This window comes from Atractosteus spatula, chromosome 8, assembly GCF_055471065.1.
Source record: "Atractosteus spatula isolate fAtrSpa1 chromosome 8, fAtrSpa1.hap1, whole genome shotgun sequence".
Taxonomy (NCBI): domain Eukaryota; kingdom Metazoa; phylum Chordata; class Actinopteri; order Semionotiformes; family Lepisosteidae; genus Atractosteus; species Atractosteus spatula.
In genome coordinates this window covers 2827877-2851987 of record NC_142713.1, presented here as the reverse complement: position 1 = coordinate 2851987, position 24111 = coordinate 2827877, and the positions used below count along the sequence as shown (strand labels likewise).

The 24111-nt window shown below is 53.8% G+C and overlaps 1 protein-coding gene across 1 annotated transcript in view; it reads left to right on the top strand.

Moving 5' to 3' along the window:
* Positions 1-24111, top strand: part of dgki (diacylglycerol kinase, iota) — a 73703-nt gene that overhangs the window by 13505 nt on the left and 36087 nt on the right. Inside the window, exons 2-15 of the mRNA XM_088922725.1 lie at positions 8645-8753; positions 9482-9577; positions 12672-12746; positions 14150-14206; positions 15023-15091; positions 16460-16531; positions 17396-17512; positions 18139-18213; positions 18627-18722; positions 19639-19721; positions 20552-20612; positions 21695-21808; positions 22755-22892; positions 23313-23391. Coding sequence (XP_088778851.1) covers positions 8645-8753; positions 9482-9577; positions 12672-12746; positions 14150-14206; positions 15023-15091; positions 16460-16531; positions 17396-17512; positions 18139-18213; positions 18627-18722; positions 19639-19721; positions 20552-20612; positions 21695-21808; positions 22755-22892; positions 23313-23391 — 1241 coding nt within the window. The remainder of the gene's footprint in view (positions 1-8644; positions 8754-9481; positions 9578-12671; positions 12747-14149; positions 14207-15022; positions 15092-16459; positions 16532-17395; positions 17513-18138; positions 18214-18626; positions 18723-19638; positions 19722-20551; positions 20613-21694; positions 21809-22754; positions 22893-23312; positions 23392-24111) is intronic.

Genomic DNA, 24111 nt, shown 5'->3' with positions numbered 1-24111 from the left:
GGGGGGGGGGGGGGGCTGTCTGTGTGGAGTCTGCATGTTCTTCTGGTGGGTTTCCTCCCGGAGCCCAAAGACATACTGGTAGGCTAACTGGCTTTTGGGAAAACTGGCCCTGGTGTGAGTGTGTTGGTCAAGTGTCCTGTCCAGGGTGTACCCCGCCTGGTGCCCATTGCTTGCTGGGATAGGCTCCGATTCACCCACAGCCCTGTTTTGGATAAGTGGGTTCCGGAAAGTGGCGTGATGCTCATTCATGGAGCACTGGATTTAATATCCCCGATGTCTGCCCCGTGTGCTCCGCCCTCTCACCCTCACACGTTCCCTCGTGTGTGTAAATGGGCAGGGGGCAGATGAGCAAGATTCTGGTTCTTGGTGCGGTAGAACCAAACGTGACCAGGAAGCTCAGCGCTGGCGGAGTGCACAGGGGGCGGGGTTTTAAATTTGCAAGTTAACTTCGTGTCTCGGTTGCAAATCCGTGAGTGGTTATGCGTTTATTGCTTCTGCCGCACGGTACAAAGTGAACAAGGGGGACTGGCGTCCCATCCGAGGTGTACCCTGCCGTCTGCCTGTTGCATGCTGGGATAGGCTCCAGCTCCAGGGGCGGGGTTTTAAATTTGCAAGTTAACTTCGTGTCTCGGTTGCAAATCCGTGAGTGGTTATGCGTTTATTGCTTCTGCCGCACGGTACAAAGTGAACAAGGGGGACTGGCGTCCCATCCGGGGTGTACCCTGCTGTGTGCCTGTTGCATGCTGGGATAGGCTCCAGCTCCCCCGCGACCCAGAATTGGATAAAGCTGTAAAAAAAATGGCTGGATGTACTAGGGGCAACGAAAGGAGAGACGCTAAGCGTTTCCTCTCGATATTCTTTATGTGCCGTTTCTGTGATCCCATACTTATATGGCTGGGACCTGTAACATGCATAAAAAAAAACAAAAAAAGCAAAACCTTTTCTCTTTGCAGGCGGCTGGGTTCTGTGATCGTGGAACTAACGTGAGTCACAGAGCAATCCACTGTCCTTTGTGTGTCTGGATATGCAGGGCATTTGCAGAGCAAGCAGTGCAATTAGCTACAAAGCTAGGGAGAACATTCTGCGTGCTGACATCCCCAAGGAGAGCTGAGGGCTATTAATGAAAAATTCACAGGGCTTTCATCGCCTGGTGTGAATATTATTTCTAGCCCCATCCTAGATCAAAGTGACTTCCTGTGAAAAGCGATGCTTTTTGTTTTTATTACGGCTCTGTTGCATCATGGCTTCTCTGTGATACAGAGGGCTCTCAACCAGCAAAAGCCACATAGAGCCGCTGGAGAGACTCCTCCAGCAGGAAGACAAGTGGGCAAGATTTCAGGATGAATATATTCTGAAACCCTCCCGCTATATCAAGATGGCCGCGTCTCTTTTCTCAATCTGTATGGTTTTGAGGATGCAGGCCAAGTATAATAGTCTTTGAACCAACGTCTTCTGATTATTTAAGGACAGTCTGTTTGTTTCTGGCTGGTGAAATCTCATTATTCGCTCAACGTCCCCTTTTTAATTACTAATAAGTACTCGTTGGGTGGTGTGGTGGCTCTGTGGATAAGGATCTGCGGCTGTGGCTGGAGGGTTGCTGGTTCAAATCCCGTGGCTGGCAGAGGAATCCTACTCCGCTGGGCCCCTGAGCGAGGCCCTTCACCCCAGCTGCTCCAGGGGCGCCGTATAAATGGCCGACCCTGCGCTCTGACCCCCAGCTTCTCTCCCTGTCTGTGTGTCTCATGGAGAGCAAGCTGGGGTCTGTGCAAAGACAAATTCCTAATGTGAGAAATTGTATCTGGACAATAGAGTGATCTGAATTGTATATTCCTCAGAAATCTATTTTACTTCTATTTACACGTGGTGACTCACAATCTCCCAGTGGAAAAGAGAAGCTCAGACATCCTGAAAAGTCATTCCGAATGAAGAGCTAGAAAAATGTGTAGGATCAGTGTGCTCACCTCTGAGTTAGTACTTATTCGAAGAGAACATGAACATTATGGAGCGCGTCTTTGATATGCAGTCGTGTCTACGTGGAGGGTGGCGCAGTGGTTAACATTGCTGCCTCAGAGCGCCGGGGTGCTGTCTGTGTGGAGTTTGCACGCTCTCCCCCTGGTTCACACGGTTTGGTCCCACAGTACAGAGACCTACTGGTAGATTAGTTGGCTTCTGGAATAACTGGCTCCGGTGTGAGCCCGTGTTTGTGCCTGTCCGCCCTGGGATGGACTGGTGTCCCTGTCCAGGGCGTGTCCCACCTTGAGCCCGTTGCTTGCTGGGATAGACTCCAGCCCCCCCTCCCCACCGCCCGATACCCCGAATTGGACAAAGTGGGGAGCGAGTGGCTGGGTGGGGGAGATGGAATTGGTACTACTGCTGCAGTGGCACTTTAAAAATCTCCAGTCGTAGTCTGGAGTGCGGTGCAGAGGTTTGGAGTCACTCTGTGCAGAGAGGCGGGGTGGTGGTGTGCGGACCGTTTTTTTCCGCTGTGATCTCTGGAGTTACTGAGCTCTCGGCATCCCTGAGCAAGCAGCCGGCGCCCCTCGGTAAAACGGACTACATGCCGCGGTCGTAAGTCCCTCCTCCTAAGGGCGCTCCGGCCCCTCCTCGTTTTCCTGATCTCCCGCACCTGCCTCCTGTTCCAGCCCCGCCCTCTGTAAGCCAGACGCTCCCACCAATCCGGGCTCAGCACTGGGAGACGGGGACGCCCGGAACCCGCCTACCAGCGGGTCCAGGAGAGACCGGACGGCACCGGCTTCACCCCGTTATCCCACTGAATTCCCCGTCCCTGCACCGGATCCCGCGCCGGTTTTTCAAACCTTTGTCCCGTCTGTCCTGGAGGGATCACCCGGCTCTGGACTCTTGCTATTCGCTCTGGGTTATCCCTTCGGATATCCCTTCGTTATCCTGATGTAAGCAAACACTTTGCTGCTTCCTGACGCTGCCTGGCCGAGGGAACGGGATGACCTAACCTAGCCGGACAGATCTTTCTCACACTCCTCTCGCCTGCTCCTCTCGTAAATTGCCGTGTCCATCTGTCCCTAGTTATCGCCCTGGGCACCGGGCATCGCAGGGGGGGCTTCTGGTTCTGACGGAGCAGAGCTCTCAGCTTCAGGGCTCCTCAGCTGTGCAGCGCGAGGACGAGCAGATGCTTTCTCTGGAAGTTTTCAAACTGAGGTGGGGAACCCCCCCCCCGCCAGACGGTTATTGTCCTCATTAACGACCGAGCAGCTGGGGTTTAGATCTGAATCGATTGAATCCTAAATGTAAAGGGCCAAGCTGATGCAGCACTGGGGCCCCTGGGTTCAGTTCCAGACCTGGGGCGCTGTCTGGGTGGAGTTTGCACGTTCTCCACGCGTTCACATGGGTTTCCCTCCGGGTGCTCCGGTCTTGTCCCAGGGTCCGAACCCATGCTGGGAGGTTAATTGTGAGTGCGTCTGCCCGTGTCTTCCCGTGACGGACTGGTGTCCCTTCCAGGGCGTACCCCGCCTTGCGTCGCTACCTTTGGGGAGGGACACACACCTGCGGGTTTCCAGTCCCTCCCACTTTCATTGGATCGTTGAAGCCTTAACTGATCTCAGAAGGTGCTTCAGTGGAATTGCACAAAGCAGTTTTGGAATTCTAGAGGAGCAGTGTTTCTAGTCACAAGTTTGGGATTTTATTTCACTGGGATAGACTCCGGCTGCCCCACAACCCTCTTCATCCTCATTGTTCTCTGGGCTGCACACGGGACTCAGAGCAAAACCATCACCTCCTTTCTTTTCTTCCAAACTGTTCCGAAAGGTTTCGTCTTTGGGAAGAAGAGTCCCATTTTCCAGGCAGCTAGAGCAGCAAAAAAAACAAAACCTCGGATTAACCTAAAAAAATTCCAAACCTTAAGTATAGGGCTGGAGACATACGTGTCTCTGCGTTTCTGTGGCAACGGGCCGGGGATTCTTTTAAAGGGATGACATTAATAGCCAGGTGTCAGAAAAGAGGATTACAGCCTTTGCTGACAGCTCTTCTAAATTAAACACGCAGACGCAAATGTTCCCTGACATCCGTGCTGCCCGGATGCCGAAGCACTGAAAGAGCTGCCGGCACGTACAGCAGAAGCACAACTGAGCGCGCACGATCAGCTCTCCGGGTTCACTAGTGCTGTTCACCACCGCGCCGCCCCTAACGCGCGCACGTGCGCACGATCAGCTCTCCGGGTTCACTAGTGCTGTTCACCACTGCGCCGCCCCTAACGCGCGCACGTGCGCACGATCAGCTCTCCGGGTTCACTGGTGCTGTTCACCACCATGCCGCCCCTAACGCGCGCACGTGCGCACGATCAGCTCTCCGGGTTCACTGGTGCTGTTCACCACCGTGCCGCCCCTAACACACACACATGTGCACAAACAGCTCTCCCTGGGTTCACTAGTGCTGTTCACCACCGTGCCGCCCCTAACGAGGTCTGCAGCGGTTAGTACAGCTAGCACTGCTGCATCACAGCACTGGGGCCCCGGGTTTGACTCCAGACCTGAGGTGCTGTCTGTGCGGAGTTTGCACGTTCTCCCCAGGTTTGTGGGGTGTTCCTCCCACAGTCCAAAGACAGTCTGTGTCTGTCCTGTGATGGACTGGCCCTGGTGTGAGTGTGTGTGTCCTGTGATGGACTGGTGTCCTCTCCAGAGTGTACCCCCACCTTGTGCCCATTGCTTGCTGGGAAAGACTCCAGCTCTCCTGTGACCCTGGTTTGTTACAGCTGTAATAAACAGATAGATGTATGGACGAGGATTACATTCTTGACAAGACAAGCCATTTTCGGACTCCTCCCGCTGGTAAGGAGGCTGTCTGCACTCGAGCGTGTCGGGCGTTCCTTGTCAGTGATCTTCCAGAGTTCGTCAACATGCTCGTCTCGAAGACGCCTCTGCCTAAGACGTCTGCCTCCAGCAGATCATACTGTGGTCCTGCTCTGTTAGATGAATGAGCAGAGCGATATACTGAGTCACGAGAAAGGCGGTATAAGATTGTGACCGCTGAAGGGTCCACTTGAACGACTCGCAGTCACTTTCCAGTGCCTGAATTTAGCTGCAGCAGATGCAATGTTGATGTTCTAGCGAGTACCGCCCCCTGCTCTATTTTTAAGCCAAGGTGCACAGTGTCCATGACCCGGGCACGTGTAACCCAACCTGGCCTTGCTCCGGAGGCCTGACGATTATAGAAAAGGAGTTTAAACTTTCATTAGGTGTCAGGTATGCCCGACCTGGGAGAGCTTTATAGCATGTCTGTTTGCGGTGTGACCCCATATGTCAGGGTATCGGGTTTCTGCCCAGACTGTCGCTCTGCTGGAGCGAGGAGCGAGGGGAGGAAACGTCTTCATTGTGCGAGGGAGACTGGACTTTGGCTGCTCAGTCAGGTGGCTGCTTATACTGCCATCTGCTGGGTGAACTGGCACATGGTAGTCAGGGGGCAGATCTCTCCCTCCCCTCCTTCTCGGAGCAGCAGAAGATCTTGAAAAGCGCTTTTATTTATGGAGAGAGGAAAGGCTGGGCTTTCTTCAAGCCGTAACGCACGAGTGTCAAAACTCGCCTTTCTGATCACGCTCGTTGGAGATAGACATCCAGCGTGGTCCGGTTGAGTCAGTGAGCTTTCAAATGAGTTTTCTTGTCGCTAACTGTTGCTGAAAACCCTCTCGAGTTGATTGGTGTAATGCCCTGCTCGCTGGGGGTATCTGAATCCACATCGCGCAAGCTAAAGTCTGTCCAAAATTCGGCAGCCAGAATCCTGACCAGGTCTGGTGCCAGTGATCGCATTACTCCTGTCCTGGAGTCCCTGCACTGGCTTCCAGTCAGGTTTCGGGTCGACTTCAAAACCCTCCTGCTCACCTATAAGGCACTACATAGCTTGGTACTACAGTACCTGTCTGAGCTATTATCGCCCTACTCCCCACCTCACAACCTTCACTCTTCTAATTCTGGTCTCCTGTCTGTCCCCCAAGCTCGTCTACACTCTAGGGGTGACAGGGCCTTCTCCTGCTGCGCCCCAGAGCTCTGGGATTCATTGCTGTCCAAACCCTCATTGTAACTGTGTAATTCTGCCATCTCCTATCATCGTGCTTTTTTTCTGACTGTAAAACACTTATAAAACTGATTTTTTTAATAGAATCTGATTCTTTCGTGTGCTGTCACCCTGTCATCCCTTTCAGTAAATTGTCCTGTCATTGTACTGTTTTTATTGCTGTCTGCGTAGCAGCTGTTGCCACTCTTTATTTAGTTCAAAATTAGTTCAGTGGTCAGCATTGCTGCTGCGCAGCGCTGGGGTCCTGGGTTCATTTCTGGACCTGGGATGCTGTCTGGGTGGAGTCTGCATGTTCTCCCCTTTTTCATGTGGGTTTCCTCCGGCTGCTCCGGTTTCCTCCCACAGTCCAAAGACATACTGGTAGGGTAATTAGGGTAATTGTCTGGGACAACTGGCCTTGGTGTGAGTGAGTGTCTGTGTGTGCGTCCTGTGAAGGACTGGTGTACCCTGCCCTGAGCCTGTTGCTTGCTGTGATAGACTCCAGCCACCCTGCGACCCCGTAGTGGATCAAGCAGTGGGAAAATGGACGGATTACAGTTTTTGTGGGTTAATAAAGGCTGAGGGCTTTGCCTAAACACAGCTTCAAGCCTCAGTCTGGTTCCGCTCAGCGGAGCAGATGCGTTTAAGCCTCGCGGAGCTCTGAGGAGTTCGGTGAAGTCACGGAGCCCGGAATTGCATGGGGTTTCGAAAGGAGCAGCTGGCGCAGGAGAAATCTGGGGAGGAGGGGGGCAGGAATGAGTCACTCAGCAGAGCCGGTGCAGCGATTTCGCCACGAGGTTCGAGGTTCGAGGTTCGAGATTCGAGGTTCGAGGTTCGAGGTTCGAGGTTCGAGGCTCGAGGCTCGAGGCTCGAGGCTCAAGGCTCAAGGAAGGTTCAAGGTTCAAGGTTCAATGCTCAAGGCTCAAGGCTCAAGGTGTCTTTATTTGCTAATACAACAAGTGTATTGGAATGATTACTCATTCAGCTGTACCCAGTAATATTGGAGAAAGAAAAAAAAATGCACAAAAGACAGACAGACATGGACAATAAATTCAGGCAACAGACACTATAATACAGCCGGGACAGGACATAGTGCGAACAGTGCAGTACCTGGAAGTGCAGGTGGTCATTTGAGCTGTTCAAGATGCGGACTGCCTGGGGGAAGAAACTGGTTTTGAATCTCTCGGTCAGTGTTCTGATACTGCGATACCTCCTGCCGGAACCCAGGGGTGAAAACAGGTCGTGGCCAGGGGTGAACTGGCCACAGATGCCCATCGGCACGCTCGTGCACTTTCAACCACGACTCGGGGGCATGACCTGTCGCCCCGAAACCCTTCCGAAAGTGAAGCAGCCGACCCGTGCCGGAGGCAGCACGGCTGGAGTGTTCCGTGTCCCTGCCTACACGCTTCAGGGGAACAGGGGTCGGTCCGTGCCTGTGTGAGCGCTGTAGTTCAGCTGCACGGCATGCCCGCGCTTTTCTAAATGTCTGGGCAGCGAACCATCAAGCGGGCTGTCCGACCGTGAACCGTGGGCTGGACGCGGGGCGGTCGCATGTCTCACTGGGTGTATCCTCCTCCTAAAATAGCCTTAGATCAGTCCTCTTCGTTCTGTCATCACATTGGTCAGGTGCTCACCCTATCTGCCTCTTGAATCAGTTGAGCCCCCACTTACACTGTCCAGGCCTGTGAATGACCCTGTTGAAGAGGCGTGGAGTCAGATTGTACTGTAGATCTCTGTCCGCAGCGTGAGGTGTAGTTAGAAGAAGAGACAGCCTCCTGTTTCTCTAGAGGCAATGCTGATGGCGGCGAGCTCAGAGTCCTTCACTGTGCGACACCTTTAGATCGTGATACACACAGACACACTGAGCCTCCAGGACCAGGACTGGACACCCCTGTCCTAGATCCAGGACCCTGCCTGGAGGCTCTGATTGGCTCATAAAGGAGTGAAGACCTGTAGAGACACTGACTGACCCTGCAGGACCAGGACTGGACACCCCTGTCCTAGAGCCAGGACCCTGCCTGGAGGCTCTGATTGGCTCATGAAGGAATGAAGACCAGCAGACACACTGACTGGCCCTCCAGGACCAGGACTGGACACCCCTGTCCTAGAGCCAGGACCCTGCCTGGAGGCTCTGATTGGCTCATGAAGAAATGAAGACCAGCAGACACACTGACTGGCCCTCCAGGACCAGGACTGGACACCCCTGTCCTAGAGCCAGGACCCTGCCTGGAGGCTCCGATTGGCTCATGAAGGAGTGAAGACCTGCAGACACACTGACTGACCCTGCAGGACCAGGACTGGACACCCCTGTCCTAGAGCCAGGACCCTGCCTGGAGGCTCCGATTGGCTCATGAAGGAGTCAAGAACTGCAGACACACTGACTGACCCTGCAGGACCAGGACTGGACACCCCTGTCCTAGAGCCAGGACCCTGCCTGGAGGCTCTGATTGGCTCATGAAGGAGTGCAGAGCTGTGATCCTCTTGCACACAGCTGAGCTCTGTTTTATTTTATTTCTGCGGCGTGTGTTTGGGAGGTGTCACTGTAAAAGACAGTTCTGTTCTCGTACTTGTGTCTTGAGTCCAGACGGGGGGTCTGCTTACCTGCTGGTGTTGTGTTTCCATGCAGGAAGGCCATTTCGCGATCTGGTCTCCAGCACCTGGCGCCCATACAGAGTCCTTTCCCGCCACTGACCAATGGGGCAGTGAAGGAGCTCAGAACCACTGTGGACTGGAGCGTAAGTCTGGCCAGTCCGTCTATCCACTCATCCACTCATCCACTCACCCATTTCCTATCTGCTTTGTCCAGTTCAGGGTTGCAGGAGAACAGTGCTCTATCCCACCAAGCAACAGGCACAAGGCAGGATACACCCTGGATGGGACACCAGTCCATCGCAGGAGACACACAGACACAAACACACACACTCACACCAGGGCCAGTCCATCACAGGGCACACACATACACTCGCACCAGGGCCAGTCCATCACAGGGCACACACACACACTCACACCAGGGTCAGTCCATCACAGGACACACACAGACACACACACTCACACCAGGGCCAGACCATCACAGGACACACACAGACACACACACACACTCACAACAGGGCCGATTTTCCCAGAAGCCAGTTATCCTGACAGCATGTCTTTGGACTGTGGGAGGAAACCCAGCCGAACACAGGGAGAACATGCAAACTCCACACAGACAGCATCCCAGTTCCGTAATTGAATCCAGGGACCCAGCACTGCTAGACCACCGCTCCACTGTTCCTCCACAACATGGCTTCCCATGAATAAAATTAAACTTTTTTAACCATTACCCCTCTTTGTACACATGCTCGGAGGGACACACATTCATTTTAAAACAGTGCTGTACACACCTCTACAGCTGCAAGGAGTGTGAGGTGAAGACAATTTCCGAACACTTCCCGTGTTTCCCCCCCCCCCCCTCCTCCTGCTGCAGGAAAATGCTATAAATGGGGAACACCTGTGGTTGGAGACCAACTGCTCTGGAGACCTCTGTTATCTGGGAGAAGAGACCTGTGTCGTGAGAATCGCAGTGAGTATGAATGAAGGCAAGGAGGTCAGTCAGTCAGTCAGTCAGTCAGTCAGTCAAACGCCAGCAGTCGTGTCCCCCTGCAGCTCCCGGCTGGCAGCCCCCCCACTGGAGCCCAGCAGGTGTGAGCCTGGCCAGTACCTGGAGGGGAGACTCCTGGGAAAGCTGAGGCTGCTGCTGGGGAGAGGTGTGAGTGGGGCCAGCAGGGGGCGCTCACCCTGCGGTCTGTGTGGGTCCTCATGCCCCAGTATAGTGACGGGGACACTAGACTGTAAAAAGGTGCCGTCCTTCAGATGAGACGTCAAACCGAGGTCCTGACTCTCTGTGGGCATTAAAAATCCCAGGGTGTTTCCCGACAGGAGTAGGGGTGTTACCCCGGTGTCCTGGCCAAATTTCCCCCCCTGGTCTTTACCCCTCATGGCCTCCTAATAACCCCCCTCTCTGAACTGGCTTCATCCCTCTGCTCTCCTCGCCACTGAGAGCTGGTGTGTGTGAGAGGACTGGAGCATCATCCAGGTGGGGCTGCACACTGGTGGGGGTAGTGGGATTCCCCCTGACCTGGGAAGAGCTCGGAGTGGAGGGTCCAGACAGGGGCTGTAGAAGTGTGAGGGATTATTATGTGCCTTTCAATCACAATATTCTGATCAGTCAATCAAAGTTATTTGTACTGTATATAGCGCCTTTCAATCAGAGTATTCCCTAGGCACTTGACATGACCAACATAAAAAATGTGCAGCAGCAGACAGGAACAATAAAAACAACAGCTTCCGAATGACGATACCGAAGGAATTGGGTTCGGAGCCGACGGCCTCGGAGGGCAAGCAAGTCCTGAGGTCGGGATTTAAAAACTTCGGCCGCGGGTGCGATTTCATTCAGCAGCGGGTGGAACTGATCGATTACCTCCCACTCTCCTGCGGGTGGCCAGCACAGCCGTTCCAGCGCATCGCCAGCAGCCGCTGCTATTCTGCGGTGTTTAGGTCCCGTTTAGAGCCGCTCGTTCAACTCGGTGAGCTTTAGCCTTTTGTCAAATCGAGCCGCTGTTTTGGGATTTTTTAACACACACCCACCCGATGCAGCGCTGGGCTGCGTGGCCCTGGATTGCAGCTCTCAGCCCCGTGCCCACGCCGAGAGAGCGGGGGAGTGTGGGAAGGCTCTCCCGGCCCACTCGCCTCTCCCATCAGGCCCCTGAGTGGCTGACAGCTGCCTGCCGCCTGGCGCTTGGCTTCTCGATAACTACAGAGGACGTTTCCTGGACGAATCAAGTACGTTCTGCCAACAGTGACACTTTCCAGGCAGGATTGTGGTGTCCGTAGGCCCCCGGGCACTTCCACTCCGCCATGCGCAGAGAGAGGGGGGAAACGCCAGTTGAACGGCGTCGACGGACGTGACGCACTTCGAACTGTTCTCGTGCCAAACCGCGCGACTGACGGAGCGAGTCGAGCGCCCGTCACTTCGACACTTCCAGTCTCTAGGACAGCCGCTGGACCGCGTCTGATCACTGGTCTGGAGCACCTGGAGTCCACCGCAAGCCTGTTGTTCCAGCTCGTTTCTTGTCAGTCGCTCGTGTTTCCCTCCTCCGTGGGCCCTGACGATTTCGTGGGCACCTGGGCACTGTGCCTGCAGAGCCTCATGGGAGATCCGGCCCTGTTTCCGGGCCTGTGAATGATCCTGTTGAAGAGGCGTGGAGTCAGATTGTACTGTAGATCTCTGTCCGCAGCGTGAGGTGTAGTTAGAAGACGAGACGGCCTCCTGTTTCTCTAGAGGTGAGGCTGCTGACAGGGAGCTCAGATGCTTGTGTGTGAGAAGGCAGAGCTTTCCTGCACAAGACCGTCAGATCATGATCGCTTCTCCCACTCCTGAACCCTGGGCTGTCTGGACTGAGCTGTGGATCAGAACCTGGGGCTGTCTGGACTGAGCTGTGGATGAGAACACGGAGCTGTCTGGACTGAGCTGTGGATCAGAACACGGGGCTGTCTGGACTGAGCTGTGGATCAGAACCTGGGGCTGTCTGGACTGAGCTATGGATGAGAACACGGAGCTGTCTGGACTGAGCTGTGGATCAGAACACGGGGCTGTCTGGACTGAGCTGTGGATCAGAACCTGGAGCTGGCTGGACTGACCTGTGGATCAGAACCCGGGGATGTCTGGACTGAGCTGTGGATCAGAACCCGGAGCTGTCTGTACTGACCTATGGATCAGAACATGGAGCTGGCTGGACTGAGCTGTGGATCAGAACCTGGGGATGTCTGGACTGAGCTGTGGATCAGAACCAGGGCTGCCGGACTGATCCGTAGATCAAAACCTGGCGCTGTCAGTATCGAACTGTGGATCAGAACCTGGGGCTGCCCAGACTGTGCTGTGGATCAGAACCTGGAGATGTATGGATTGGGCTAAGGCTCAGAACCTGGGGCTGTTCAGACTGAGTTGCATATCAGAACCTGGAGCTGTCCTGACTGATCTGTAGATCAGAACCTGGAGCTGTCTGGACTGCACTATGGATCGGAACCAGGGCTGTCCAGACTGATCTGTAGATCAAAACCTGGGGCTGTCAGTATCAAACTGTGGATCAGACCCTGGGACTGTCTGCACTGAGCTACGGATCAGAACCCTGAGCTGTCCTGAGTGAACAATGGATCAGAACCAGGTGCTGTCTGCACTGAGCAGCGCTGGATAGAAATGGATACAACCTTGTAGTTTTCCTAGGTTCACCACAAAAACGACTTGTCCGGTACATGACAATCAAGCAGGAAACAGCAAAACTGCATAACCAGATGAGCTGATTTAATCTCAAAGCAAAAGCTCATTTACAGAACCCTTTATTACTGTGGTCAAATAAAACAGAGCCAAAGAATGTGGGGTTTCTCAAATAGTTTGGATGCTTGCGTTACTGAGATCCTTCACAGCCTAGGAAAGGTACAGATTTTTGGAGACGGCCTCTGATAAAAAGAACAGGGGCTTGAGAGAGCTCATGGCTGATACTGTACTTCTGTGTCTCAGTGGAGCTGTCCTGCCCTGCTGAGTGGGATCACAGCCCCACTGAGACAGAGGTGCCAGTCGGCGGACTCTCACCGTCACTGTGATCTCTCTCTTTTTTAAGAAGTCAGCGCCCCGGAGGAAATGCGCGGCGTGCAAGATCGTGGTGCACACGGCCTGCATGGAGCAGCTGGAGAAGGTACTGCACGCCCGGAGGGCTCGGGTCCCTGTCTGCCTTTTCAGCCCGTGCTCTCCTTACTCGTGGAAGTGAGAGACCCGGCAGCTAGCTGTGTCCCCCTGCAGCTCCCGGCTGGCAGCCCCCCCACTGGAGCCCAGCAGGCGTGAGCCTGGCCAGTACCTGGAGGGGAGACTCCTGAGAGAGCTGAGGCTGCTGCTGGGAGAGGTGTGAGTGGGGCCAGCAGGGGGCGCTCACCCTGCGGTCTGTGTGCGTCCTCATGCCCCAGTATAGTGACGGGGACACTAGACTGTAAACAGGCGCCGTCCTTCAGATGAGACGTAAAACCGAGGTCCTGACTCTCTGTGGTCATTAACAATCCCAGGGTGTCTCTCGACAAGAGTAGGGGTGTTACCCCAGTGTCCTGGCCAAATTTCCCCCCTGGCCTTTACCCCTCATGGCCTCCTAATAACCCCCCTCTCTGAACTGGCTCCATCCCTCTGCTCTCCTCCCCACTGAGAGCTGGTGTGTGTGAGAGGACTGGAGCATCATCCAGGTGGGGCTGCACACTGGTGGTGGTAGTGGGATTCCCCCTGACCTGGAAAGAGCTCCGAGTGGAGGGTCCAGATAAGCACTTATTATTATTATTATTATTATTAAAGGTGCTGCCCCTCCCTGGGTGAGTCTGTACTAGTGTTCTTACTCAAGAGAACAGGTACGCCTCCTCCTGGGCGTACCTGATTCTGTAACTGTGCTCTTACTCCAAAGTAATGACATCACCCCTTGAAACGGGTGCTTGGTCTGACTGGATCATTAAAATCCAGAAAGATCTGAAGACACATGCACCCTCCAGGACCAGGACTGGACACCCCTGTCCTAGAGCCAGGACCCTGCCTGGAGGCTCTGATTGGCTCATGAAGGAGTCAAGACCTGTAGAGACACTGACTGACCCTGCAGGACCAGGACTGGACACCCCTGTCCTAGAGCCAGGACCCTGCCTGGAGGCTCTGATTGGCTCATGAAGGAGTGAAGACCTGCAGACACACTGACTGACCCTGCAGGAGCAGGACTGGACACCCCTGTCCAAGAGCTAGGACCCTGCCTGGAGGCTCTGATTGGCTCATGAAGGAGTCAAGACCTGTAGAGACACTGACTGACCCTCCAGGAGCAGGACTGGACACCCCCGTCCTAGAGCCAGGACCCTGCCTGGAGGCTCTGATTGGCTCATGAAGGAGTAAGAGCACAGGTACAGACACTGCCCCCTTAGTCCAGAAGAATTCGATCGTTAGATTGATCATGAAAATGAAAAATCTGAGAGCACTTGGTTCTGCAAGATAACCAGCTTTCTCCCATTTAAGGAGGTCTTGTGCATGAGGTCTCTACTGCTCATCTCATGACTGTTCTCTCTCTGTCTCCGTCTCTTGCAGATCAGTTTTCGGTGTAAACCAACTTTCCGAGAGGGAGGATCAAGATGTCTGAGAGATGTAATCTCTTTTTTCTTGTGCCAGAATCAGATTTACCATCCTCTTGCACCTGAGAATGTTCTGCTGAAGAGTGCAGTACATTTCTTTTGCTGTAAACCACAATCTCAGATCCAGATCAAGTTCCAAACGACACCTTCACGCTGTTTCACACCCAGAGACAAATGTGCAAAAGGACAAAGTCTTGCCGTTCTCTAAGTGTCAAGTGAGATATAACTGTTCAAGAGGGGTACAGAAGGAGAGCTCCCCTATGCAGTAACCCCTGATAGTTTGAGGACAGGGAGTCTTGATAGTCTGGAAAAGCGAAGGATACAGTGTGTGGACGAGAGTCAGTGCTCAGCAGCCTGGAGGACATCTGACAATGTCAAAGCAAAATCAGATCAAAATTTCACGACAAACCATTTTCTAACCAGTTCAGGATTGCAGGGAGGCCAGAGCCCAGGCAAGCAACAAACACATGGCAGGATACACCCTGGGCGAGACACCAGTCCATCACAGGACACACACACACACTCACACCAGGGCCAGTCCATCACAGGACACACACAGACACACACACACTCACACCAGGGCCAGTCCATCACAGGACACACACAGACACACACACACTCACACCAGGGCCAGTCCATCACAGGACACACACAGACAGACACACACACACTCACACCAGGGCCAGTCCATCACAGGACACACACACAGACACACATTCAGGTTAAGGTGGAGGATGTGTGTTTTGTGGGTTTTGAATGGTCAAGGGAGATCTGAGGTCAGTGCACAATGTTTAGGTGTTCCTTTCATTTTGTGTTTCTCGTTCTGCAGCAAAATATTGTCCGTCACCACTGGGTCCATCGCCGCCGACAGGAGGGGAAGTGCAGGCAGTGTGGAAAGGTACAGCTCGGGCACAGTGCGGTGTACCCCTTCATTCCCAACTGAAGTGTTGACGAGGGTCAGAGGTCACCTGTCCTGCTCCTGCAGGGCTGGTGAAGATCTCTAGAAACACTGACCCTGCAGGACCAGGACTGGACACCCCCTGATTTAGGATGATAACCTGAATGTAAGGCTCCCCTAAGGTCCAACCTGACAGAGACCACAGAAAACTCCAACGTCTACAGTGTTCTAGAGGAGCCGTGTGCTATGTCTCACTGTGGCCCTGGTCACCTGGTGTTTGACCTTCTCCTGCGTAACTAAGGACGACGTAATACAGTTGACAAACCCCAGGTTTGACGCTGTAGAAAGGGGAATGATACAGGCTGATAATATTATTATTGTTATTATTATTATTATTATATTAATTTTAACATTGCATCAGCATGTTAAGAGAAGATCACTTTATTAGCCCTATACAGTTTCTTGCATGAGCAATTTGTCTTTTCACAGACCCCAGCTTGCTCTCCATGAGGCTGGGAGCTCTCATGTAGCTGATCCCCCCAAGCGTACCACAAGTGCATGATCCATGATCCATGATCCATGATCCATGCATTTACATGGAATAGGAGACTGTCTGGTTTACTGGTCCTCCTATGGTCCCCATTTTGGGACAGTTTGAGTGGGAGAAATCCCGTACATCCGGCGGTGCGCTGGCTCTGTGGCTCAGGACCTGCGCCTGTGGCTGGGAGGTTGCCGGTTCGAATCCCGCGGCCGGCAGAGGAATCCTACTCTGTTGGGCCCCCTGAGCGAGGCCCTTCACCCCAGCTGCTCCAGGGGCGCCGTATAAATGGCTGACCCTGCGCTCTGACCCCCAGCTTCTCTCTCCCTGTCTGTGTGTCTCAGGGAGAGCAAGCTGGGGTCTGAGAAAAGACACATTCCTCATGCAAGACATTGTAAATGGCCAATAAAGTGATCTTCTCTTAATATGCTGCTGCGATGTTAATTGTATGCTAAAGATTCCCTTGCTCAAGTCTTAAAATCATCATTCTGAATAAGACCATGTGGCTATTGGGCACAATGAGACAGCCTTGGCACTTTTTGTAAGACACTCTTTGTGACTGAGGCCTGTGATCTCCCTTCAGTGTCCTGAACCGAGGGGTGTGTCGTGCCCCAACACTAGTGTTTGTACAGGCTGAAACCAGCCTTCGTCTTGAGGGGGTCGCGTTTCTGCATGAGAAATCTTCATTTCTGTGCCTCCCTCTATGAAATTATACCCAGGTGATGAACTGCGTGGGACAACATGGCATAATGCTGTTTGATCCGTAAAACCTGTCAGATCGTCACGGGTTGAACTGGAATTGTTTACTCTGCTTCCTGTCTCCTCCCCAGAGTTTCCAGCAGAAATTCTCCTTCCACAGCAAAGAGATCGTTGCTATCAGCTGCTCATGGTGCAAGCAAGCAGTAAGTTCCATGCCTTCCAACCGTGTTCTGCAGAGCTAATGAATTTGTGGCCAAAATGTTCCAAAATTGTGTGAACAGCGGAGTCAAACCTTTTTCACACCAACCGCATGGCTGCAGGCTGGAGTCAATGTTATTTCCTGCTCTGCGCTATGAGAGCAGGTTATTTTAAATTGATCTGGTGTGTTGGGAAAAGCACGTCTCGAGCTGAAGAAGTCTTACTGCTGCTGCTTTGTTGCTTCACCGCAGTGAAAGTAAAATGTGCCACAGTAACGTGTAAAACCTCCAATTTCCATCACAAAACGGAGGACATGTCCAGGTCTGCGCAGCGCCATGTTTTGTGATTCAGAACCAGGCTAACGAGACCTCCGGTGGGGTGAAGCAGCCCTGTGACTCCAGCTTGTGAATCCAGCTCTTTTAATCCAGTAGAAATATCGCTCTTTGTTTTGCTGATAAATACTACTTACTTGTTAACTCCGCCTGCAGATCAGGTTGGAACATTCCTGCAGTGAAATGTCTGCTGCACAACCTGTACTTATCCACTCGTCCATCACAGGGACTAGTGAGCAGGAAGGGCTGCCTCGCGTCACGACTCTCACCAACTCTCGCTCTCGCCTGTGGTGAGACTAGGGGGTTTATAACAGAGTGACGACTTGCAGTATTTTCACAAAGCTCACGATTTTGTGCTTCACGAGGAGTGTATCCATTTTTCCTCTCCCGTCGATGGATTTATTTTTACGAGCGAGATTTAATAACCGGTCTGCTCGTCTCCCGTCGCCAGTGTGGGCCGTTCAGCGCGGGGAGGGAGGCGTAGTCGCGTGGCCCCCCTGCGGCTCACGTTGTCACTCTGCTCTCTCCCCCCGGCAGTTTCACAACAAGGTCACCTGCTTCATGCTGCACCAGATCGAGGAGCCCTGCTCCCTGGGGGCCCACGCTGGGGTCATCGTCCCACCCTCCTGGATCATCAAAGTCAAGAAGCCCCAGGTACGGGACGTCCCGGTTGGGAGGGGAGATTTCAGATTTCGGGGTGCAGAGCTGGGGCTTTGTTATGTTCGTGCCAGTAAACGTAACATCAGGAATGGTAGGAATTAGGAACATGTCTTTTCTCAGACCCCAGCTTGCTCTCCATGAGACACACAGACAGGGAGAGAAGCTGGGGGTCAGAGCACAGGGTCAGCCATTTATACAACACCCCTGGAGCAGCTGGGGTGAAGGGCCTCGCTCAGGGGGCCCCATGGAGTAGGATTCCTCTGCCGGCCGCGGGATTCGAACCGGCAACCTCCCAGCCACAGGCGCAGGTCCTGAGCCACAGAGCCACCGCTCCATTCCGAAGAACTTGAGGATCCTGTGCAGAGGTCCTGACTCTCCGTGGTCATTAAAAACCCCAGGGCGTCTCTCGACAAGAGTAGGGGTGTTACCCCAGTGTCCTGGCCAATCTCCCCCCCTGGCCTTTACCCCTCATGGCCTCCTAATAACCCCCCTCTCTGAACTGGCTCCACCCCTCTGCTCTCCCCCCCACTGGGAGCTGGTGTGTGGGGAGCGGACTGGAGCACTATGGCTGCCGTTGCATCAGACCCAGGCACGCGCCGTTTCCTCTCCTGTTTTCCCAGAATTCCTTTAAGAACTCGAGCCGCCGGAAAAAGCGAACGTCGTTCAAGCGGAGGACCAGCAAGAAGGGGACGGACGTGAGTAGACGTCTCCTGGTTGGGCTCCCGAAGGAGTGGGAGCGATAAGGTCACTGTGTCTAAACATTCAGAAACGAGGACACTATATTATCATGGCGGTGGGGGGGGGGGGTGATTTATACTAGTGTCTATTAAATCGCACACTTGTTGACCACCACGACACCGGCCACAATCGACACACTATCTCTCTCCCTCTCACCGACAATCAACCAGTGGGGAACAAGGAATAAGGGGGGAGGAAATCGTTTTTAGACCACATGTAAGCGTCTCTCGGGCGGGGACTGGAGGACGGACAAGGAGGGCGTGTCCGGGGACGGTCCGGACAGGCGGTCCCCCGGCTCGGACGGCGGGACGTCAGGGGACGGTGGGGCGGCGAGTCCCGTGTCTCGCTCAGACCCCCTGTGCTCCCGCAGGAGTCGAAGTGGCGGCCCTTCCTGCTCAAGCCCATGCCCTGCCCGCTGATGAAGCCCGTCGTGGTCTTCGTGAATCCGAAGAGTGGGGGGAACCAGGTGAGTCCGCACCCCAGCCCCCACCCCTCCTCCGCCACCAGGTACCCCTAAACCTCCACCCCTCCTCCGACACAAGGTACCCCTAAACCTCCACCCCTCCACCGACCCAGGGTACCCCTAAACCTCCACCCCCCCACCACTCCTCGGACCCAAGGTACCCCTAAACTCCCACCCCTCCTCCGACCCAAGGTACCCCTAAACCTCCACCCCTCCTCCGACACAAGGTACCCCTAAACCTCCACCCCCCCACCACTCCTCGGACCCAAGGTACCCCTAAACTCCCACACCTCCTCCGACCCAAGGTACCCCTAAACCTCCACCCCTCCTCCGACACAAGGTACCCCTAAACCTCCACCCCCCCACCACTCCTCGGACCCAAGGTACCTCTAAACTCCCACACCTCCTCCGACCCAAGGTACCCCTAAACCTCCACCCTTCCTCCGACACAAGGTACCCCTAAACCTCCACCCCCCCACCGCTCCTCCGACCCAGGGTACCCCTAAACCTCCACCCCCCCACCGCTCCTCCGACACAAGGTACCCCTAAACCTCCACCCCTCCTCCGACACAAGGTACCCCTAAACCTCCACCCCTCCTCTGACCCAGGGTACCCCTAAACCTCCACCCCTCCTCCGACACAAGGTACCCCTAAACCTCCACCCCCCGCACCTCCCCCCGACCCAAGGTACCCGAGGCGTGTTTCCCAGAGATCTGGCGTGAGCTGTCGAGCCTCCTTCAGTGATCTACTACTTCTGCTCCTGAATGAGGCTCAGCGGTAGAAACGCTGGGGTTCTCCTTTCCGCTTCTCAGCGTGGAATTAACCTTTATTTGTCTCTCTGCACCTCACCTGTGCTAACCCCCCCCCCCGTCAATAGTGTCTGACCCGCAATGACACCTGTCCTCCTTGTCCGTACCAGGGTACCAAGGTGCTCCAGAGCTTTATGTGGATTCTGAATCCCCGACAGGTGTTCGACCTTTCTCAGGGTGGACCGAAGGAAGGGTGAGTAGGGGCTTTATCGCCGTTCTTCCTCCCACACCTGTAGCTTGTGTGTTCTTGCCGTTGTGCGTCTTCTGTCCGGATGTGTTGATGTCAGATTTGGTAACTATGGGGAAAAAAAAACCCCAACACCCTCATGAATCCTTCACAGACTCTGCACCACGCGCAAAAAACAACACAACTCCATACTGAGTGAAGAGCGCCCCCTACTGGGCCACCAGTGCCTCTTCAGTAGTTCGGTCCAATTCTAATAAGGGTGAAAGGAGCCGACGTCTATAAAGGGGGTGGCGGGCTTATTCCTTCAGCCTTAGAGGTTATGATGGCGCAGGCCTGAGATCAGCGCTGCCTCAGCCTCTCCCTCGCGTATGAGGAATGAGCCAGGGAGGCAGCTGCCAGGGCGAAGTTGGGGAGGAGGGAGGGTCGGGGGAGCTGGAAAAGTTGCACAGAGCCGTGAGCAGCCAGGGAGTGTTAATACATCGGAGAGCAGGAGTGCGACCAATGAGTGCCACTTCCTGACCAGCCCAGCCACCCTCAGCATCTGAGCTGTGAAGAGGTGGTGTCACAGACGGCGGACAGCGCCCAGCTCACACTCCCGATGTAAATCGAGCCAACGAGAGAGCTGTCTCTCGGCCTGGGCTGTGTCTTGTTAGTGATCACGTTGCTTTTCAAATCCAGTTGAACTAGAAAAGTAAAAGCCGTCCAGAATTCTGTTATGGATCCTTCTAGGGAAGCTACTCCAGCAGGCCTTTCGGTTTTTCGATCCTTGGAATAAAATGGAGCCGCTGTCCAAACTGCCCACGATGTAACAGATCTCACCGTTCCTGTGTTTACAGGTTGGAGCTGTACAGGAAAGTGCCAAACCTGCGAATTCTGGCATGTGGAGGTGATGGAACGGTAAAAACTTAAGAAAAAAAATGTGTTTCAGGGAGTGAAGTGCATTTACTAGGAATATCAGGGCTGGAGAGGAGACACAGCTGTAGCTCTCAGACCAGGGTGCAGCGTTCAGAGAGGAGACACAGCTGTAGCTCCCAGACCAGGGTGCAGCGTTCAGGGAGGAGACAGCTGTAGCTCTCAGACCAGGGTGCAGCGTTCAGGGAGGAGACGCAGCTGTAGCTCCCAGACCAGGGTGCAGCGTTCAGGGAGGAGACAGCTGTAGCTCTCAGACCAGGGTGCAGCGTTCAGGGAGGAGACGCAGCTGTAGCTCCCAGACCAGGGTGCAGCGTTCAGGGAGGAGACACAGCTGTAGCTCCCAGACCAGGGTGCAGCGTTCAGGGAGGAGACGCAGCTGTAGCTCCCAGACCAGGGTGCAGCGTTCAGGGAGGAGACGCAGCTGTAGCTCTCAGACCAGGGTGCAGCGTTCAGAGGGGAGACGCAGCTGTAGCTCCCAGACCAGGGTGCGGCGTTCAGAGAGGAGACGCAGCTGTAGCTCTCAGACCAGGGTGCGGCGTTCAGAGGGGAGACGCAGCTGTAGCTCCCAGACCAGGGTGCGGCGTTCAGAGGGGAGACGCAGCTGTAGCTCCCAGACCAGGGTGCAGCGTTCAGAGGGGAGACGCAGCTGTAGCTCAGAGTGTAAAATTCAGAGAGGAGCTGGAGATGCACTTTTTAGTGAGTGATATAATTAAATATTAATGTTAATATGTAATGTATTTTATTATATAGGGGGGTTGGAAGACAGTCAAATTTAGGATCTTAGTAAGCTTCATGCATCAAGACATGCGAGAATGTTTCATAAAATTGTATTTGAACTTAAATCACAGTTCATCAGACTTGCTGCTCCTTAATGAGGTAAACTCCTCCCTTTTCAATATAGCATCACCTGGTTCCTCTACTCTGGCATATTTTAGCCAGGAGGTGCCTGTCCAGTCCAGTCCAGTCCAGTCTGAGCAAACTGGTGTGGGGAGCTGTGATCTTGCTAACCCCAACTGGGGTGCGCTGGTGAGGCCGTCACACTGGGTGTTGGGTGTGTTTTTTGTCAGGTGGGATGGATCCTGTCTGCGTTGGACGAGCTGCAGATGAACCCCCAGCCGCCAGTGGCGGTACTTCCTCTGGGCACAGGAAATGACCTGGCGAGAACTCTGAACTGGGGCGGGGTGAGTCCCCTCATTAGTGTTTGACGAGGCCATTCTGCACTGTGCCCAACATAGCCCGCTGTCTGCGTCTTTGCAGCTCACTGGAAATGTGCACCAGTTTTCCGCCTGATTTAGTATACGGTTTAGATATAGGAAGCTTTAACTTAGTGCAGCCTGGAGTCTGAGTATGATCTCGTTTAACTGTGGTTCTCAAACACCGCCATGGTTTGCTTTGATGGGAGTGTTAGTGGAAGATTTGATAAATCTGTACATTTTCATATTTTAAAGGCAAAAAAAGCATTTAACGTGTATTATCTGTTAGAATTGAAAGCCCACTGTTGTCCCAGCTCTTTTTGGTATTATAATCAGCCTGTGGGTGGATGCATAAGTAGCACAAAATCGAATTTGTAATCATGCATTTGTCCCACGCACACATACTGTACCCGTGCACAGACCTTCGCAGTGAGGTGCGCCAGCAAGCACATCGCAAAACCTAACTGGAGGCAGACAGCCTGGAAGCCAGTTAACTCTCCAGCATGGCTTCAGACCATAGCAAGGAAACCCACCTGCCCCTGCGGACTCCACGCAGATCAGGTTTAAGGTCGGGAATCGAACCCAGGGCCCCACCGCTGCAAGACAGCCATGCACCACCGTGCCACTCCAGGCGTTTTCGGCACATGAAATTTGAATCGCCCCTGATTTTGTCTTTTACGCCCACCCCATACGGCGGAGCCACTTGTGATCACCAGGTCTCGTGGTTACAAACCCTGCCTCCGCACACGGGGGAGGGCAACGCCCTTGACCTGTGACCTATGACCTACTGCGGCCCTCCCTGTTTCAATGCCCCCAAGCCAGATCGGGAGCGGTGACCCCAGGCCCGAGCCAGACTTGCACCCCTTGAACAGCTGAGGAGAACGCGGGGTGCTCTTTATCTCTGCCGTGTCCCCCCCCCCCCCACGATCCGCAGGGCTACACCGACGAGCCCGTGTCCAAGATCTTGTGCCACGTGGAGGACGGCAACGTCGTGCAGCTGGACCGCTGGAACCTGGAGGTGCAGAGGGGCTCGGCCCGCAGGCTGGGGGACCAGGAGGAAGGCGTACACAAGGTGGGTTCCACCACCGTCCGGCAGCCGCGTCCCCCTGCAGCTCCCAGCTGACAAACCCCACTGGAGCCCAGCAGGTGTGAGCCTGGCCAGTACCTGGAGGGGAGACTCCTGGGAAAGCTGAGGCTGCTGCTGGGAGAGGTGTGAGTGGGGCCAGCAGGGGGCGCTCACCCTGCGGTCTGTGTCGTAATATAGCTTTGAAGTTATTTGCATAACAATTAATATGCTGCGTAGTATCAAATGTTCATAAAAAGAACATTTGTTAAAAGAGGTAAGGGTGTATTTCTCTTACCAGGGACTCCAATAATATTATCAGGTTAAAACTTCTACCACCCCTTACCTTTGACCTTTCCTGGCCTTTGACCTTTGACCCCTTGACCTCGACACCGTCTCTCCTTCAAAACTTGTGTTGTTTTTTTGCAGCTTCCCCTGAGCGTTTTCAACAATTACTTCAGCCTGGGGTTCGATGCCCATGTCACGCTGGAGTTCCACGAATCCAGAGGTAGGAAGCAGAGCCCGAGGGGGAATTTTGAGTGACGTGACAGACCCCCATGTTCAAGCCCTGAACCTTTCAAGTCATGGTCTGTGTGTGTGGGGAGGGTGTCTGTCAAATCTCTTGCCCGGGAAAAATCTGAAGAGCAACTGGAACATAAGTGTAAATTTATTTAATATTATAGAGAATTAAACAATATTTGTTAGTGTTGTTCCGCACGTAATACATGCCCAGAAATGCCCAGCCACAAGAGAACAGTATTGATCATCACACAACCGTAAAACCCAGGGCAAGTTTAGAAGATGTTTCTTCATCAAACTTCATCAAACGGGGGCTCTTAGGACTCAAGTAGCCGGTGGTTAATTGATCCCAGGATCTCATTGTGCTGTTTCTTGAACGAGGCCAAACCTTCAGCTTCAGGCATGTGGCTGGGTAGCTTTTTCCCCACTCCCGCCACCCTTTGTGTAAAGAAGTGCCTCCTGCTCTCACTTTTAACTGCACTGCCACCGAAGAGTGTTTGTTCCTCTAAATATCCGTGCCAATCGTAATACAGGCTTTTAAATATCGTTACAGTTAGGGGTTACAAAAACAGTGAATATTAGAAATATTAGAAGCTAGAAAATAGCTTCTACTAGGGTCATCGGTTGATGCTGAAGAACCAGGAGGGTCCTGGGGTTTTTCGACAGAAAGCTTAACATGGCTTTTAAGATCACCGGAAGTCCTGATGCC